This window comes from Aureococcus anophagefferens (assembly GCF_000186865.1).
Source record: "Aureococcus anophagefferens unplaced genomic scaffold AURANscaffold_12, whole genome shotgun sequence".
Classification (NCBI taxonomy): Eukaryota; class Pelagophyceae; order Pelagomonadales; family Pelagomonadaceae; genus Aureococcus; species Aureococcus anophagefferens.
The window spans coordinates 503757-520463 of record NW_008705572.1 but is presented as its reverse complement, the minus strand read 5'-3'; the positions used below and the strand labels follow the sequence as shown (position 1 = coordinate 520463).

The following is a 16707-nucleotide window of genomic DNA, read 5'->3' as shown; positions in this document are numbered from 1 at the left end:
GACAACTTCTACGTGCGGTCCCTGCTCGGCGCCGACGTCTACGCCGGCGTCGGGCCCGGCGGCGTCACGGCGCGCCACGCCGCGGCGGCCATGGACGCGCTCGCGGCCTTCGACGCGGTCCTCATCCTCGAGACGCTCGACGCGTCGTTCCAGCAGCTCTTCCGGCGCCTCGGCTGGTGCGAGCCGCCGCGGGACGAGATGCGCCAGTCCTTCGGCAAGGGCGACGAGTCCATCGTCTTCGACGCGGACCAGACGCGGCGGCTCGTCGCCGCGAACGGCCCGGACGCCGCGGTCTACGCGTTCGCCGTCGAGCTGGCCCGGACCCTCGAGGCGCGGCTCCCGCCGGCGGCGCCGGCCAAGTGCGGCCGGCCCGCCGCGGTTCGGCGCCTCGGGGGCAACGGGAACCCGCTTCCTTAGGGCGCGTGCCCCTAGGCGTACACGAGTCCCCTAGCTGCGGTCCCAAAGCACAACCTTGACGGTACAGTATCGAAGAAGGTTCGCATCATTCATGACCTGAGCTCGGGGAAGAAGTTAGGCGGCCTTGACGAGGTCGAGGTAGCCGTTGCCGACGGCCATGCGCGCGGCGTCGCAGAAGGCCTGGTCGGACTCGTAGTCCTCGCCCTTGAGGGGCTCGCCGACGTGGACGACGATGTTCCCCGGCCGCATGGACATGGCGCCGCAGGGCCAGACCTCGTCCGTGCCCATCATGGACACGGGCACGACGGGCACGCCCTGCTTCTTGCAGAGGTCGAAGAAGGCGGGCTTGAAGAGCATGAGCTTGGACGGGTGGGCCTTGGCCTCGAGGCACTTCTCGTCGCTGATGCCCATGCGCGCGCCCTCGGGGAAGATGCACACGGAGTTGCCCGCCTCGAAGTGCGCGGCCGCCTGCGCGAGGAGCTGGCCCGTGCTCCCCTTGACCGTGCCCCAGCCCGCGTTCTTGTTCGCGTCGAAGCGCACGGCGAGGTCGCCCGCGTTCTTCATCGCCCAGCCCCCAAAGGGCACCTTGAAGAGGTCGCTCTTCGCGACGTACTTGGTCTCGAGCGGGAGGAGCGCGGACGCGAGCGCGAAGGGGTCCATGTAGGAGCGGTGGTTGCAGATGACCATGACGGGGCTTTTGCCGTCCGTCATGGCCTTGGTCGGCGTCCAGGAGGTCCGCGTCTTGGTCACGGTCACGCCGGGCGTGAGGTTCGCGACGGGCGCCGCCGCGAGGAGCCGGAAGATGTAGCCGTTCCAGAACTCGAGGCGCTTCTTGCTCATGGTCAGCCCGACGCTGTAGGTGAAGGCCATCTGCGCGCACCACGTCGCGACCCAGCCGGCGATGGCGATGGCGAAGAGGCAGGCCGTCGTCGCGTAGGACACGGGCTTGTAGTCCTCCAGCTTCATCGGCAGCTGCAGCGCGTTCTTCGGCGCGCCCATGGTCGCTTTTGTTGTGTCGCAAGCGCGAAGGCGCGCGGTCGCGACGCTACGTGACGGTCGCCGGATGCGCTCGTGCACGCCGTGCGAGGCGGCGTCGACGCGACGGACTCTCGAGGTTCAATGCAATGAAATCCTCGGCTTCGGTACCGCGGTACCATCGACCCTCTCACACGTCAAAAAACACGCGACGAGGGCTGCCCCATCCTGCCGCCAAAAGCCGAGAGGCAGCGCCGGGACTCGACGCAACACCCACATATCGATGAGCGCCCTGGAGACCAAGGCCGTCCCCGTGCCCGTCCCCGACGACGACGAGGAGGGCGACCCCCACTGGACCGACGAGGGCGAGGGCGCGAGCGAGTCCTACGCGTCGGACACGGACGACGACGGCGGCGACGAGGCGCCGACGGTGGACCACGGCGACTCCACGGACGAGCCGCCGCCCACGGGCGGCGGGCCCAAGGGGGGCATGATGACGGTCCGCGCGCACAACCGCTCGACGGGCGAGGTCGTGCTCCTCCGCGCGCCGCGCGGCACGCCCATGTCCAAGATCCTCGAGATCTACAAGCAGAAGACGGGCCTCGCGGAGAAGGGCGCGCGCCGGGGCCCGTCGCCGGCCCGCGGCGCGGCGCGCGACGGCTCGCCGCCGCGCGCCGGGGGCCGGCGGACGTGCCCCCGGAGCCCCGTGGACGCGCAGCTCGTCACCGGCGACGGCGAGGAGGAGGACGAGTACCCGGCCTGCTGGGACCCGAGCTGCTTCGCCCTCGTCGTCGACGACGACGGCGAGGGCGGCGTCGTCGCCGCCGAGGCCCGCGTCGAGCCGCCGGACGACGACGCGTCCTGCGTCTTCGACTGGTCCCAGCTCTCCTGCTTCTAGGAGCGGCGCGCCGATAAACGACAAACCACGGGTGTCTCGTCTTATCGCCCATCGTTCTCGGCGCGCGCGTTTCACTGTCTGTTCCGAAGCCGCGCGCGTACGTGTTATGTCTAGTAGGCCGAGAGGGGCGCGCGCCGCGCGGCGCCGTAGCTGGGCAGCTCGCGCGCCATGATCGCGGGCGACGCGGCCGGCGACGCCGCGGGCGTCGAGTCCCGCGAGGCCGCGGGGGGCGCGGACATGGCGGCGACGGGCCGCGTCCACACGTCGGGCGCCGGCGCGAGGATGTCGGAGAGCTTCCGGGGCGCCGGCTTCGGGGACGTCTGGAAGGTGGGCAGGCTCTTGAGGAGCTTCGCACTGACGCCGGACGTCCGCTTCTTCACGAGCGCCGGGTTTTTCTCGAGGAAGTCGGCCTTCAGGTCCGCGTTGAGCCAGCGCACGGTCTCGGGCGCGAGCACCTCGTGGTCCGCGCACGTCGCGTAGTCGTAAGCGCGCACCCGGTACGCCTTCTTGCGCCGCGACGGCACGAGGTCCGCGTGCTTCTGGACCGCGAGCAGCTTGACGAGCTCGTCGTGGCCGCGGCGCCGCGCGAGGCCCGCGGCCGTCGTCGCGTGGTCCGGGTGGACGGCGTCGCGGAGCGGCGCCTCGCGGCCGTCGTCGAGGCGGAAGATGCGCGCGGTCTGGAGGATGAGCGACGCGCCGAGGACGTCGTCGCGCGCGACGGCCAGGTAGAGCAGGCACCGGCCCCGGGGGCCCCGGAGCGCGAAGCCCGGCGCGTCCGCGGCGACCTTGCCCGGCGGGCCGAAGGCGAGCGCGAACTCGCGGAGCCGCACGCGGAACAGGTCGACGTGCGCCTTCGTGTTGATGACGGGCAGGTCGCGCTCGAGCTGGGCCCAGAGCGCGGCGACGTCGCCGCCGGCCTGGGCCGGCGCGCGGCGCCGCCGGAGCGCGCGGCCGAGCGCGCGCGCGGCGCGCGCGGGCGCGCCGACGAAGCCCCCGAGCTCCGGGAGCCGCTCGGGGCTGTCCGACCGGTAGAGGTCGCCGCCCCGGCGCCGCGCGAGGTCGCGGCCGCCGAGGCCGTTCGCGTAGAGCGTCTTCACGAGGCCCGACTCGCCGATGTCCATGGCGAGCGTGATCGCGGACACGCCCCGCTCCTCGACGAGCGAGGCCGTCTCCTTCGCGCCCGCGCGCGTGAGGATGCCCACGGCGGCGACGTCGCGGTGCCGCACGGCGTGGTAGAGCATGACGAGGCCGTGGAGCTCGACGTTCCAGGCCTCGCGCAGGACGAGGAGCTTGAACTTCTCCTCGCGGTACGACGCCCGGTGGAGCGGCATCTGGCGCACCGCGGCGCGGAGCTGCGGCGGGAGCCGCTCGACGTCCGCGGCCTTGGGGATCGGCGGGAGGGGGACGTTCGCGACGTTCAGGGGCTTCGGCTTCGGCGCCGGCGCGTCGGCCTCGTGTTCGGCCTCGGCCTCGGCCTCGCGGGGCCGCTTGATAAACCCCTTGTGCTCCAAGGGCCTGATCATTTTCTTCGGTCTTTTTGGTTTCTCGACCGTCGTCCACCACCAACTGAGGGTCTCGATGTCGGGCGTGGGTGTTTCCTCGGGAATTTCGTCGACGGGGTCGGCCATTTTTGTCGACGGGGCCATCGAAACAGGAGCTTGGACCAGTGGCAATTTTTGAGCGATTCAGTAGTAGAGCGGCGGCGCGGTGCCCAAACCCGCAGAGCGGCGGCGCGCCGTGTGCGTACCAAACCCCCCATGCCAAATTCTAAGGAGATCGACGACCTTCTTTGGGACGCTGTTTATGATGGTGATCTAGATGCTCTTAGAAAACTAGTGGATGCAGGCGCTGATATCGACCATGTGATAATATCTGATCTAAGTCTGCCATTACTCTATATCGCCCTTTGTACAAAAACCCAACAGATAGAAGTGAATATGAGATTTGTCAACTTTCTAATAGCCGCCGGAGCTGACGTGAACATTCGGTACGGCAACAATAATTCGGTTTTGGATTACGCGACGAATCGGGGAATCTCTACTGCGGTCGCCGCGCTGCTCGAGGCAGGCGCAGATGTCAATTTTTGGTACGCGCCGGGCTCGAGCTTCGATCAATTCAAGCATTCGCCTGTCGGCATGGCGGTGATCCTTGGACGACGCGGAATCCTCCTCGACCTGCTTCGAGCCGGTGCAATTCTCCCGAAAGAGTTCGTTCAGAAAGTAGAGGTCCCGACTTCACCCGTACGCAAAACCGCCACGCTTTCCCTCGCCAAGCGCTTCGTCCGCGTCGCCGACGACTGGGCGGGCTTCGTCCGCCACCACCGCGGCGTGCTCGTGTCGATCCTCGGCAAGTGCTTCGGCGACGCGTTGCCGCACGAGGTCCTCGCCGAGGTCGCGGCGCACTGGGCGCCGCCGGGCGGAAGCTAGAAATTAACACGTACGGCTCACGGGGCGGCGTAGATTTTCAATTAACAAAAGGAGGCTCACGGCGGCGGCGGCGGCGCGACGTAGTTGCTCGGGAACTCGCCCTTCGCGCTGGGGTCGTCGACGAAGCCGATCCACCAGCCGTCGGCCTTCTTGGAGACGACGGTGATGCGGTCGCCCGCGGCGAAGGACAGGTCCCCCGAGCGCTGGCCCGCGTAGGCGTGGAGCGCGGAGACGATTTCCACGGGCGGCTCCGCGGGCGTCGGCCGCGCGGGGAGCCGCGGCGCGGGGCGGTCGCCCGTGGGCAGGGGCGGCGCCTCGGCGCGGCCCGTGGGCATCTTGACGGAGTCGCGGCGCTTCGGCGGCGACGCCGCGGGCGGCGTCGCGGGCTCCGGCGGCGGCGCGGCCGCGGCCGCGGCCTCGAGGCCCGCGGCCTCCGCGGCCGCGGCCGTCTCCTCGGCGAGCCGCGTCGCCTCGGCGTCGCGCGCCCGCGCGAGGTCGCGGCGGTGCGCGGCGACGCGCGCGAGCGCCGCGGACGAGAACGTCTTGAGCGCGGGCGACCCGCGGTCCGCGACGTCCTCGCACGCGGCCGTCGCGGGCCCCGCGACGCCGCAGGCCCAGGCGCACTCGACGCCGCCCAGCGCGCCCAGGACGCGCGTCACCGCGGCGCCGACGCGGCCCCGGAAGGCGTCGAACTCGGCCTCGCACGCCCCCGTCAGACCGTCGAGCTTGCAGTTCGCCTCGTCGAGGCGGTCGTCGAGCTTCCGCGTCGCGAAGCTGTCGCGGTCCAGGCGGCAGTCCCGGCGCTTCGTCACGAGGTCCACGGCCGTCGCGTTGCGGCCCGCGGCCGCGAGCGGCTCGTCGACCATCTCGCGGAACGCGTGCAGCGCGGCCGGGCCGCCGACGTCCCTTCCGTCCGCCGCGCGCGACACGTAGGCCGCGAGCTCGCGGTGCGTCGCCGCGTCGTCGGACGTGTCGCCCAGCGCCTCGAGGGCCGCGGCGACGCGGCAGCCCGCGGCCGCGAGCGCGTGGACCGCGCACGAGTAGTCGTAGACGGCGCGCTGCGCGTCGTAGACGCGCTGCTCGAGGTCGCCGTGCTGCTGCACCTTGCGCAGGAACCGCTCGTCGTCGCCCTTGGCGTGGGCCCCGATCTTCTGGAGGAAGGCCTCCTTGTTGCGGCGGCGCGAGTCGCGGCTGAACATGCTCTTTTAGTGGCAAAAAACGGCGCACGGCGCCGCGCGGACGTGACGGCTCTGCGGTTTTGGAGAAAACTGTGTGACGACGACAGGACGACGTCCGCGTCCGCCGAAACGACTCGGTGTCCCGCGTCGACGGCGGCGGTCCTCTGCCACTGCCACGGGCGCCCGGGAGGCCGCGGCGCCGGTCCTCGAGATCGAGAGCGCATCAACAATGGTGATGCGCCGCTTGCTGTGGCTCGCGGCGGCCTGCCAGGCCTTCGTCAATGTCGTCCGCCGCGGCGCGTCGCCGCTCCGGTCGCTGCGGCGCTTCTCCATGGAGGAGGACGGCGACGACTACCCCAGCGACTCGACGCTGCCCGACGAGCCCGCGGCGGCCTTCGAGCCGGAAGTCGCCGACGTCGACGCGCCGAGCGACGTCGAGGACGCCGGCGGCAGCGCGCCGCCCGCGGGCGCCGGCCCCGCCGAGGGCGACTGGCCGAGCGACGTCCAGGACGCGGCCGCGGCGCCGGCCGCGGTCGTCGACCCGGAGGCGGCGTACGACGCGGAGCGCGCGCTGCTCGACCGGTGCCTGGGCCTCGAGCGCGGCGCGACCGCGTCGGCGGCGGACCGAAATGAGGTCGCGGCCCTCGTCGGCGACCTCGAGGCGTTGGCGCCGCCCTTCGAGCCCTACGAGCTCGAGGGCACGTGGAGCCTCGTCTACTCGTCGGAGCCGGGCATCTACCGGTCGTCGCCCTTCTTCTGGGGCTTCTCGCGCCTCCTCGACGGCAAGAACTCGCCGACGCCCGTGCCCGGCGCCAAGAGCGACGGTCTGGCCGACGGCATCTACGCCGTGACGGACGCGCTCGGCCTCTTCTACACCGTGGGCGAGGCCACGCAGACGATCACGGGCAGCTCGCTCGTCTCCGAGGTGGATCTGGCCATCGAGCCCCTGCCGAACCTGCCGCCCGTGGGCCGCTCGGTGATGACGTCGACGGCGACGTGCGCGCCCACGGCCACGGGGCTCCGGCTCACGTTGGAGAAGACGGAGGTCAAGGACTCGACGATCGCGTCCCTCCCGGGCCTCGGCTTCCTCAGCGACGTCGCCTTCCCGACGCAGAACGCCTTCGACGCCGTCTCCGACGCCCTCAAGCTCACGCCCAACGCCCACACCGTCAGCCTCATCTCGACCTACGTCTCCGACGCGCTCCGCGTCACGCGCACGGAGGACGGCTTCCTCTTCGTCCACGAGCGGACCTACTAGGGCGCCCGGGAGTTACATGTCGAGCAGCGCGCTCCCCGCGTCGGCGAGCGACGACGCGCCCTTTGGGGCCGCGCGCCGCCGCTCCTCGGCCGCGTCGAGCGCGGCGCACCTGTCGAGGAGCAGCGCCTCGAAGAGCGCGAGCTTCCGCGGCGCCTCGCCGTCGATGGGCCCGTCGGCGTCGACGGCGGCGGCGGCGGCGGCCGCGGCGGCGTCGTCGTCGTCGTCGTCGCTGCTCGAGGACGACGCGCCCTTCTTCTTCTTGTGCTTCTTCTTATCCTTCTTCTTGTGCTTCTTCTTCTTCTTCTCTTTTTTCTCCTTCTTCGCCTTCTTCGGCGGCGCGGCGGGCGCCTCGGGCTCGCGCCGCCGCTTCGCCGCGGGCGCCGGCGGCGGCTCGGACCCGGGCTGGCGGACGACGAACGATGCGCGGTAGCCGACGCCGACCTGCAGGTTCCGGAACTGGGCCTGGTCCACGACGGAGGAGCGCTCGCCGTCGGGCCGCGCGTACTCGTCCTCGCCGGCCTTGGCGCTCGCGACCATGGCCGCGCCGACCTTGCCGAGGCACCCGCGCGGCACGGCGCGCATCTCCTCCTCCTCCTCCGAGGACGTGGAGTCGTAGCGCCCGTCCAGGGCCGCGTCGGCCTTGGACGCGATGCGCGCCAAGCGCGACGCCATGGCTGCAGCGCTCTGCAAGCTTAGAGCAAGCTACACCTCGCACGCTCGAGCCATAATCTCGATCGGCAAAGTCGGCCTATATGTCCTCTGGTTGCCCCACCCGTATCCGGCACCGCCGCGAAGACGCTGCCCCGCACGCCGGTGCGCCCGTTCGGCAGCGTTCGCAGCCCGTCGCCGGCGTCCGAGGCGCCGGGGCCGGACCCATGGCCCACAACCTGAGCAACGAGGAGCTCGCCGAGTTCCGGGAGATTTTCAACCTCGTCGACCGCGACGGCGGCGGGACCATCACGAAGGAGGAGCTCGGCGAGCTCATGGACACGCTGGGCATCGACGCGACGCCCGAGGAGATCGACCTGATGATCCACGAGATCGACCAGGACAACAACGGCGAGATCGACTTCGAGGAGTTCGTCGCCGTCATGAGCCGAAAGGTCTCGGCGACGTACACGGCCGACCAGGTCAAGAACGCGTTCAAGGTCTTCGAGGGCGACGCGCCCTCGGGCCACATCAAGGTCGACGTGCTCATCCGCGCCCTGACCAACGACGGCACGGACAAGCTCACGGACGAGCAGGCCCATGACCTCGTCAGCCAGCTCGAGCCCGACCGGTCGGGCCTCATCAACTACAGCGAGTACGTCAACATGATGATGAGCGACTAGGGGGGATCGGTAAGCGCGCTCGGTGTTCCACGGTGCGGCGCGCCCCGCCCATCTCCGGTGGGCCCCTGATGACGTGCAGCGACGGCAGCGTCGCCGCCGCGGCGGTCGTCCGCGGAGCGCGCGTCTCAGACGGCCCCGCACGCCGCGAGCCGCCGCCGGCGGTCGTCCGCTCCTTTAATCATGCTCCGGAGCTCGGCAACGGATGCCACACCACCGCTGTGCAACGGCTCCAGTCGATCGGTCTATCGGTGCAACAACAAGGCATCTTGCCGTTGCGAGTGTTGCCACTAAATCTGGAGCAACTCAATCCTTCGCGGCGCCTGCCCAGGCGCGCCGCCGTCGCCCGCGCCTCGCCCGTGAAGCGCACCCAGGTCTGCCAGCCGCGCCAGGCGTCGAAGGGCCGATGGCCGCCGCGAGAAGCGAGTCCCTCAAGCAGTGGCGGGCCATGTTCAAACCGTGGAGAGCGTCGAGCGCCGCCCGCGCGAGCCCCTACGGCTTCGACGGGCGGCTCGTGGCCGGGGGCGTCGACGTGAGCGCCGAGTACAAGCAGCTCCTGGTCCTGGAACAAAAGTGCGCCGCGGCGGCGGATAGCGTCCACGACCTGCGGACGCGGTCCGGGTCCTTCGACGCCGCCGAGTCGGAGGACGAGGACGTCGTCCTCGAGCGGTTCCGGCGCCACGCGAGCTCCGTCGCGCTCCGGTGCGGCTTCAGCGCGTGGTTCCCGCCGGAGACCGCGGACGAGGGCGACGACCGGCCGGGCAACTACGCGAAGAACGCGCTCCTCGCGCGCTGCCGCAAGGACGTCGCCTTCCTCCTCAACGTGGGCCACCGGCTCCCGCTGTCGTCGGACCTCTGGAAGCTCTGCGTGTCGTGCGCGTTGCCGCTCAAGGACCTCGGCTACCGCGGCTGGCGGTTGCAGGTCGCGCTCCTCGGCGACGACCGCGCCTTCGTCTGCATCGACGGGTCCTACCCGTTCCCGGTGCACCCGACCCTGTGAATAGACCTCCCCCCCTTTATGTAAAAACCTGTCGTGTGTTATCGCTTCGGCTTGGCCCGCCCGGGCCGCCGCCGCTTCGCGTTCGTCGGCGCGCGCTTCCGCGCGGGGCCCTTCTTCTTCGCCCTCGTCGTCTTCTCGGCGTCGTCGGCTCCCTTCTTCGCGGGGAGCTCCAGCGTGCGGCTCTCGAGCGTCGCGGCGATCAGCGCGATGCACCGCTGCTTCTGCGCCGTCGCGGCCGCGGAGTCGGGGAACGTCTCCGGGAAGCGGAAGGCGAGCCAGAGGTAGAGGTCGAGCACGTTGTGCTTCGAGCAGAGGTCGTGGAGGTCGCTGAGCTTCGACGGCCGGCCCTTGGGGAGGCGCACGTTCGGCCCGCAGCGGCCGCCGCCGGCGCGCGCGCGCGCGTACGCGTTGAGCATGGACACGGCGAAGCGGTCGTTGAGGTTGCAGGGCGCCGTGCAGAAGAGGAGCATGTCGGCGAGGTCGAGGCGGATGTCGTCGTCGAGCTTCTTGACGACCTTGGCGACCTCGTCCTGCCCGCAGACGTAGTAGAGCGACTCGTCGATGTCGCAGGCCTCGACGAAGGCCGCGACGACGTCGCCGAGCCCCATGTCCGCGTCGCCGAGCTCCGCGGCGAAGAGCGCGAGGATCTCCGCCGGCGGGAAGAGGCCCGCCCGGGACACGGCGTCGTTCGGCGCCGCGAGCGCCGCGCGGACGTACGAGAGGTCCCGCGCGTCCATGGCCGTCACGCCGCCGCCGCCGGACGAGAAGGCCGTCGCCATGCGGCCCGCGCGGCCCGCGATCTGCTTCACGAGCTGGTGCTCGACGGGCGACAGCCGCGTCTTTCTAGAGTCTTCTCGGTACGCCTCGTCGACGCCGTCCAAAGCCTCGTCGCTGAGCTCGCCCGAGTACTTCAAGATCTGGCGGAAGAGCACGCGGCCGATGTTCAGGTTCAGGCCCATGCCCACGGCGTCCGACGCGACGAGCACGTCGTAGCCGCTCGCCTCGTCGTTGAAGAGCCGCGCCTGCTGCGCGCGCGTCTCCGGCGGCAGCTGCCCGTAGACGACGCAGCACTTCATGTCCTCGTTGGCCGTCTCGATCTCCCGGCGCACGCGGTGGATGTCGTCGCGGCTGAAGGTCACGACGCAGTCGCCCTTCTTCACGCCCGTCCACCCGTCGAGGTGCGCGCGCTCCGTCGTCAGCGGCGTGAGCCGCTCGTACTCCTTGAGCTCGAAGGCGTCGCCCGTGATGCCGCAGAGCCGCTCCACGAGGGCCGCCGCGTCCAGCGCGCCGCAGACGTGGATCTCGCGCGCGTCCAACCCGTGGAGCGCGCGCGTCCACGCGTGGCCCCGGTCGGGCGACCCGATCATCTGGATCTCGTCGACGACGGCCACGTCCCAGCGTCGGCCCACGGGCACCATCTCGATGGTGCAGGACGCGTGCGTCGCGAAGGGCACCTCGCGCCGCTCCTGGCCCGTGAAGAGGCTGCAGTAGCAGCCCGCCGCGTTCAGCCGCTCGTAGACCTCGAGCGCCAGGAGCCGGAGCGGGCCCGCGTAGACGCCGCCGCCCCCGTCGGCGTCGGCGCGCTTGAGCGCCTCCAGCGCGTGGTAGGTCTTGCCCGAGTTCGTTGGGCCCCCGTGGTAGATGACGCGCCGCCGCGACAGGCGGGCCTTGGGGTACCACTCCTCCGGCGCCCGCAGGTCCGCCGCGCTCCGCCACTCGACGTGCGGCGACGCGACGACCGAGCTCTGCGCCCGCGCGAAACGCGGCGGCCGCGCGACGGCGCGCCGGAGCAACAGCAACATTACAGCAGGTAGGACGGAGTCACACCATACTTCGCCGCGACTGCAGCGTGTGGACAAAGGCACAAGCGACCTGTTCGTTGGCGCGCCGGGCTGGGCATGGGCAGCGGCGGCCGCAAGGGCCGGGCCCGGCCCCCGAAGGCGGACGAGCCGGCGCCGGAGCACATCGGCGTGATCCTGCGCGTGCGGCCGCTGTCGCAGCGCGAGCGGAAGGGCGGCTGCGAGAAGAGCGTGCGGCGCCACGGCGAGCACGCGCTGGAGATCAAGAGCGAGGGCGCGGCGCCGATGATCTGCCGCTGCGACCGCGCCTTCGACGACGGCGCGAACCAGCTCGAGTTCTTCGAGGGCTCGGGCCTCATCGGCCTCCTCGACGCCGTGCTCCGGGGCTTCCGGTCCACGGCCTTTGCGTACGGACAGACCGGAGCCGGCAAGACGTACACGATGGTCGGGGGCGGCGGTAGCTTCGGCGGGGGCCGGCGCGGCGGCGGCGCCTTCGATAATTTCGGCGGCGGCGCGGCGAGCGGGAGCCACGACGGCCTGCTGCCGCGGAGCGTGCGCCACCTCTTCGCGCGCATGGCCGAGGACACGGAGAAGAAGTTCCGGGTCCGCGTGACCTGCGTCGAGGTCTACCGCGAGTCCGTGACGGATCTGTTGACGCACCCGTCGAAGCGCAAGGCCCTGAACGTGCGCGAGCACCCGCAGTACGGCTTCTTCGTGGAGGGGTTGCGGGTGGCGGGCTGCGCGACGCCGCAGCGCGCGTGCGCGGTCGTCGCCCAGGCCCTGGCGAACCGCAAGGTCGGGAGCCACCAGCTCAACGAGCGGTCGTCGCGGAGCCACGCGCTCATCACTTTGTACGTCGACGCGGAGAGCCCGCCGCGCGGCGGCGGCCGCGCGGCGCCGACGACGTACGGCTCCGTGACCTTCGTGGACCTCGCGGGCTCCGAGCGGCTCAAGGAGACGAAATCCGCGGGCGCGTCCATGGTCAAGGACGCGGGCCACATCAACAAGTCGCTCTACACGCTCGGGAAGGTCATCCGGGGTCTGGAGCTCATGCACCGGTCCGCGAAGGCGCCCAACGTGCCCTACCGCGACTCGGCGCTGACGAAGCTCCTCATCTCGTCCCTCGGCGGGTCCTGCAAGACGCTGATGTTCGGCTGCGTGTCGTCGGCGTCGGGCAGCGCCGTCAACGAGACGCTGCGGACGCTCGACTTCGCGGCGCGCGTCCGCGGCATCAAGAACCTCCCCAAGGTCCAGGTCAACAAGCACCAGAACCTCGTGGAGCAGCTCCAGGAGGAGGTCGCGCGGCTCCGCGAGGAGAACGCGACGCTCCGCGAGCAGCTGAACACGGCGCCCGGCGCCTACCGGCCCACGGACGACTCGGCCGCCGCCGTCGCCGCGCGCGACGACGACGCGCGGCGGCGCCGCGCGCCGGACCTCGCCGTCGACGTGCCCGTGCCCGTGGACCCCTTCGTCGACGACGGCCTCCTGCTGCCGACCTGGGGCTCGTCGGCGCCGTCGCGGCCGCCGCGGCCCGCGTCCGCGGGCGAGCGGCGCGCGGGCGTCGAGCTCCCCGACTTCCGCGCGCACCACACCTTCTCCGGCGCCATCGAGGACGCGCCCATCGAGCCCGCGGCCGAGGCCCCGCGCGCGTCGCCGGCGAAGCCCTACCGGGGCGGCCGGAAGAAGGCGGGCACGGCGCTCCGGTCCATCTCGTCGAACGCCGCGCTGAGCCCGAAGCGCAAGCCCCGGGCCAAGGACCCGTCGCCGAAGCACCGGGGCCTGCGCCGGCGCAACCGCCACTCCCAGTCCGAGGGCACCTTCGCGCGGCGGCCCCGCGGCGCCGACGACGACGACGACCGCGACAAGGAGGACGAGCTCGTCGCCATGCTCTCGGGCGTCGGCGCGGACCTGCGGCACGCGCCGCGGGACGAGCAGGCCCGCGAGGACGAGCTCACGGCCATCCTCTCGCGCGCCATCTCCTTCGGCCGGTAACCGCATCTTACGCGGCGAGCGGCGGCGACGGCGGGAGCGCCGCCGCGGGCGCGTCCGCGAGCGGCGTCGCCGGCGGCGGCGCGTCGTCCGCGGCGAGGGCCAGGCTCTCGATCGCCCGCTGGAGGGGGGCGCTCGGCGGCGGGATGATGGCGCGGAGCGTCTCGCGGAGGTAGACCTCCCGCGCGGAGCAGCACGCGCCGTACGCGCGGGCCGCGCCGTCCCTCGCGCGCCGCTTGTTGTCCGCGCAGGGGCAGGGCTGCCGCGCGTGGAGGGGCACGCCGTTCGCGGCGCCGTGGCAGGCGTCGAAGGGCCGGCCGCTGCCGCAGGCGCACGCGAGGACGTTCCGCGGCGCGCCCTTGGCCCGCTTCGCGGCCGTCAAAAACGCCTTCCGCGTCTTGCCGCCGCGCGCGAAGGAGGCGTAGGCCGGCGCCTCGGCGAGCAGCGCCGCGCCCTCGGGCGCGGCGAAGAGCAGCGCGGCCAGCTCCAGGCCGCGCGTCGCGTCGCGGTCCCGGAGCACCAATTTCAGGAGCGGTTCGACGGCGCAGCTCTTCCCGGGGTCCGCGCCGACGTCCAGCAGGAACCGGATGGCCGCGATCCGCGACCGCGCGCCGAGCGCGTCGCCCTCGGCGAGGAACTGCTTGCAGATGACGTGGAGCGGCGTGCCCAGCTCCTTGTCGTAGCCGAAGTCGAGCGTCGCGCCCGCGCGCAGCAGCGCCTTCATGTAGGGCACGTCGGCGCAGGACGCGGCGAAATGGAGCAGCGTCATGCCGCTGTGGGCGTCGCCGCCGCGGATCTCCGGCGCGACGCGCATGCCCTCGTCCGTCGGCGTGCACATGCCGTTGGGGTCGACGCCGAGGAAGAACTCGTCGAGCATGCCGGCGTAGACGTCATCGAAGACGAGGCTCGGGCTCGCCGCGTCCGCGGCGAACTCGGGGCCGAGGCCCTCGTCGTACCAGGCCGGCGCCGGCGACGCGGCAATGCGGGCCTTTTCTTCTGCGAGCCAGGCCGCGGACATGCTCGCGCCAGTCGCGCCGCTGTAGCCCATCCAGATCTGTAGCCCTTCCGTTAATCTTCAATTTGAAGGCACTTCGGGCATTTTTTGGGGTTGCGCCGCGCGGGCTGCGCGCCGCGCGGGCTGAGCGCGGGCAAGCATGGCGGACTGGGCCCTGGCCCGCGTCGTGCTCAAGGCGAAGAAGGCGTTCCTCAAGGGGAAGAAGCCCGAGGAGAAGATCTGGCCGTACATCGACCTCAAAACCACCCAGCGCATGGAAGAATCGAAGCGCCGCATCGTCATCGGGGGCACGGACCTGCGGAGCGGCGACTGGTACACCTGGGCGAAGACGAAGCCCGTGCCGCGGCTCCACGGGTCGCGGCCCGGCGAGGCGTCCCTCTTCTCGCGGCGCGACGACCCGCGGCCCGCGCCCAAGCTCGCGGACAAGAAGGGGAAGCGACGGTGGTTCAACGCGCTCGACGCCGGCAACAAGCGGGATCTCCGATCGGAGGCGGCGGCCCAGGTCGAGGCGGCGCCGCGCATCGCCGAACCGCTGAAGCCCGCGTCCACGAAGCTGCGGAGCGGCGTCGCCGTCGCCGCGAGGAAGCGGGCGCTCGAGAACAGCGGCGCGCTGGCGCGGCGCGTCTCGGAGCAGCGGAATTCGGCGCACAGTTCCCTACCCACGGGCATGAGCCGCGTGCGCACGGACGCCGACGAGCTCTGGCACCGGTCCCACCGCGACGTGACCTGGCACCAGCTCAGCCTCCATCGCAAGGCCCGCGTCGCGGAGCGCCTCGATTCGTCCTTCCTGTGGCGCGCGGCGCACCCGGAGCAGGACCGCGAGCACTATTGGCTGTCCATGCGCGAGTTCGTCGGCGAGCGATTGGAGGAGGCCGTGGAGACGCGCCTCCATCCGCCGCGATCGACGGACCCGGGGCGACCGCGGGAATTTTCGGACGACGCCGAGGCCGCGCCGGCCGCGCCGGCCGCGCCGGCGCCGGTCGCGGCGCCGGAGTTGGGCCGGGCCTCCCCCCGGGAAGACCTCGACGCGATCCACGAGCGCAGCGACGAGTCGAGCGGCGACGACGCGCCCAGCGCGCTCTCCGCGGACGCGCGCGCGAAGATGCTCGCGCTCCGGGGGGACGACGCGAGCGGCTAATGCAAGTTCCGAAGAAGTCTCCCGACTCGTGACGGCGACGTCATATTCGAGGCGGATGCTTAGGCGGGGGATCTCGAAGGGGGGGGGGGGGGGGTAGCGCCTTCCTAGGCGCTCGCGGGCACGACGCCGAGGTCGTGGACGGGCTTGGATCCGAGGGGGTTGAAGCCGCCGTCGGCCTCGAAGTCGAGGAGCTCGCACTGGGCCTTCTGCTGCATGAGCGCGTCCATGAGCGTGAGCGCGACCATGGACTCGACCATGGGCGCGGCGCGCGGGAGCACGCAGGGGTCGTGGCGGCCCTTGCCGCGGAGCTCGACCTCCTCGCCGTCGCGCGTCACCGTCGCCTGGAGCTGGCCGATGGTCGACGTGGGCTTGAAGGCGACGCGGACGACGATGGTCTCGCCGTTGCTGATGCCGCCCTGGATGCCGCCCGACCGGTTCGACCGCGTCCGCGTGCGGCCGTCGGCGTCGACGTAGAACTCGTCGTTGTGGTCCTTGCCCGCGAGGAGTGTGCCGTCGAAGCCGCTGCCGACCTCGAAGCCCTTGGACGCGGGGAGGCTCATGCAGGCCTTGGCGAGCTCGGCCTCGAGCTTGTCGAAGACGGGCGAGCCGAGGCCCGCGGGCACGTTCTGGGCGACGCAGGTGACGACGCCGCCGATGGAGTTGCCCTTGCGGCGGATCTCGTCGATGCGCGCGATCATGCGCTCCGCGGACTCGGGGTGCGGGCACCGGACCATGGACGCCTCGACGTCGTCGATCGTGACCGCGTCGACGTCGAAGTCGTCGGGCATGCCCACGTCCTGGACCTTGCTCACGTAGCCCACGACCTCGACGCCCGCGTAGAGGCGCAGCACCTCGCGGGCGACGGCGCCGCCCGCGACGCGGCCGATCGTCTCGCGCGCGCTGCTCCGGCCGCCGCCGGCGACGGCGCGGACGCCGTACTTGGCGTCGTAGGTCGCGTCGGCGTGGGACGGGCGGTAGGCCTGGGTCATGCCGCCCTTGTAGTCCTGGGACCGCTGGTCCTTGTTCCGCACGAGCATCGCGATGGGCGTGCCGAGCGTCACGCCGCTCTCCTTGTCGACGCCGCTGAGGATCTCGACCTGGTCGCTCTCGTTGCGCGGCGTCGTCAGCCGGCTCTGGCCCGGGCGCCGCCGGTCCAGCTCGAACTGGATCGGCACCTCGCTCAGGGGCACGCGCGGCGGGCACCCGTCGACGACGACGCCCACGCCGCCGCCGTGCGACTCGCCCCAGGTCGAGATGCGGAAGAGGCGCCCGAAGGAGTTGCCCAT

The 16707-nt window shown here is 71.7% G+C and overlaps 6 protein-coding genes across 6 annotated transcripts; 2 read left to right on the top strand and 4 right to left on the bottom strand.

Moving 5' to 3' along the window:
* Window positions 1-681: 681 nt before the first annotated feature.
* AURANDRAFT_14994 (hypothetical protein) lies at window positions 682-1368 on the bottom strand (the record flags this gene model as incomplete). The annotated part of the gene is made up of 1 exon (XM_009039627.1): window positions 682-1368. A coding segment is annotated over one exon (687 nt), but the record flags the coding sequence as incomplete, so codon positions are not given.
* Window positions 1369-4772: 3404 nt separating this feature from the next.
* AURANDRAFT_64899 (hypothetical protein) lies at window positions 4773-5582 on the bottom strand (the record flags this gene model as incomplete). The annotated part of the gene is made up of 1 exon (XM_009039626.1): window positions 4773-5582. One exon carries the CDS (start codon window positions 5580-5582, stop codon window positions 4773-4775), a length of 810 nt encoding a protein of 269 aa, XP_009037874.1.
* A 2445-nt stretch (window positions 5583-8027) lies between these two features.
* Window positions 8028-8483, top strand: AURANDRAFT_27787 (hypothetical protein; the record flags this gene model as incomplete). Its single annotated transcript, XM_009039813.1, has 1 exon — window positions 8028-8483. The coding sequence occupies one exon, from the start codon at window positions 8028-8030 to the stop codon at window positions 8481-8483; it is 456 nt and encodes a 151-aa protein (XP_009038061.1).
* A 1236-nt stretch (window positions 8484-9719) lies between these two features.
* On the bottom strand, window positions 9720-11192 carry AURANDRAFT_10272 (hypothetical protein; the record flags this gene model as incomplete). The annotated part of the gene is made up of 2 exons (XM_009039625.1): window positions 9720-10319; window positions 10353-11192. Coding segments are annotated over 2 exons (1440 nt in total), but the record flags the coding sequence as incomplete, so codon positions are not given.
* A 372-nt stretch (window positions 11193-11564) lies between these two features.
* AURANDRAFT_27989 (hypothetical protein) lies at window positions 11565-12575 on the top strand (the record flags this gene model as incomplete). Its single annotated transcript, XM_009039814.1, has 1 exon — window positions 11565-12575. A coding segment is annotated over one exon (1011 nt), but the record flags the coding sequence as incomplete, so codon positions are not given.
* Window positions 12576-15525: 2950 nt separating this feature from the next.
* AURANDRAFT_28035 (hypothetical protein) lies at window positions 15526-16707 on the bottom strand (the record flags this gene model as incomplete). The annotated part of the gene is made up of 1 exon (XM_009039624.1): window positions 15526-16707. The coding sequence occupies one exon, from the start codon at window positions 16705-16707 to the stop codon at window positions 15526-15528; it is 1182 nt and encodes a 393-aa protein (XP_009037872.1).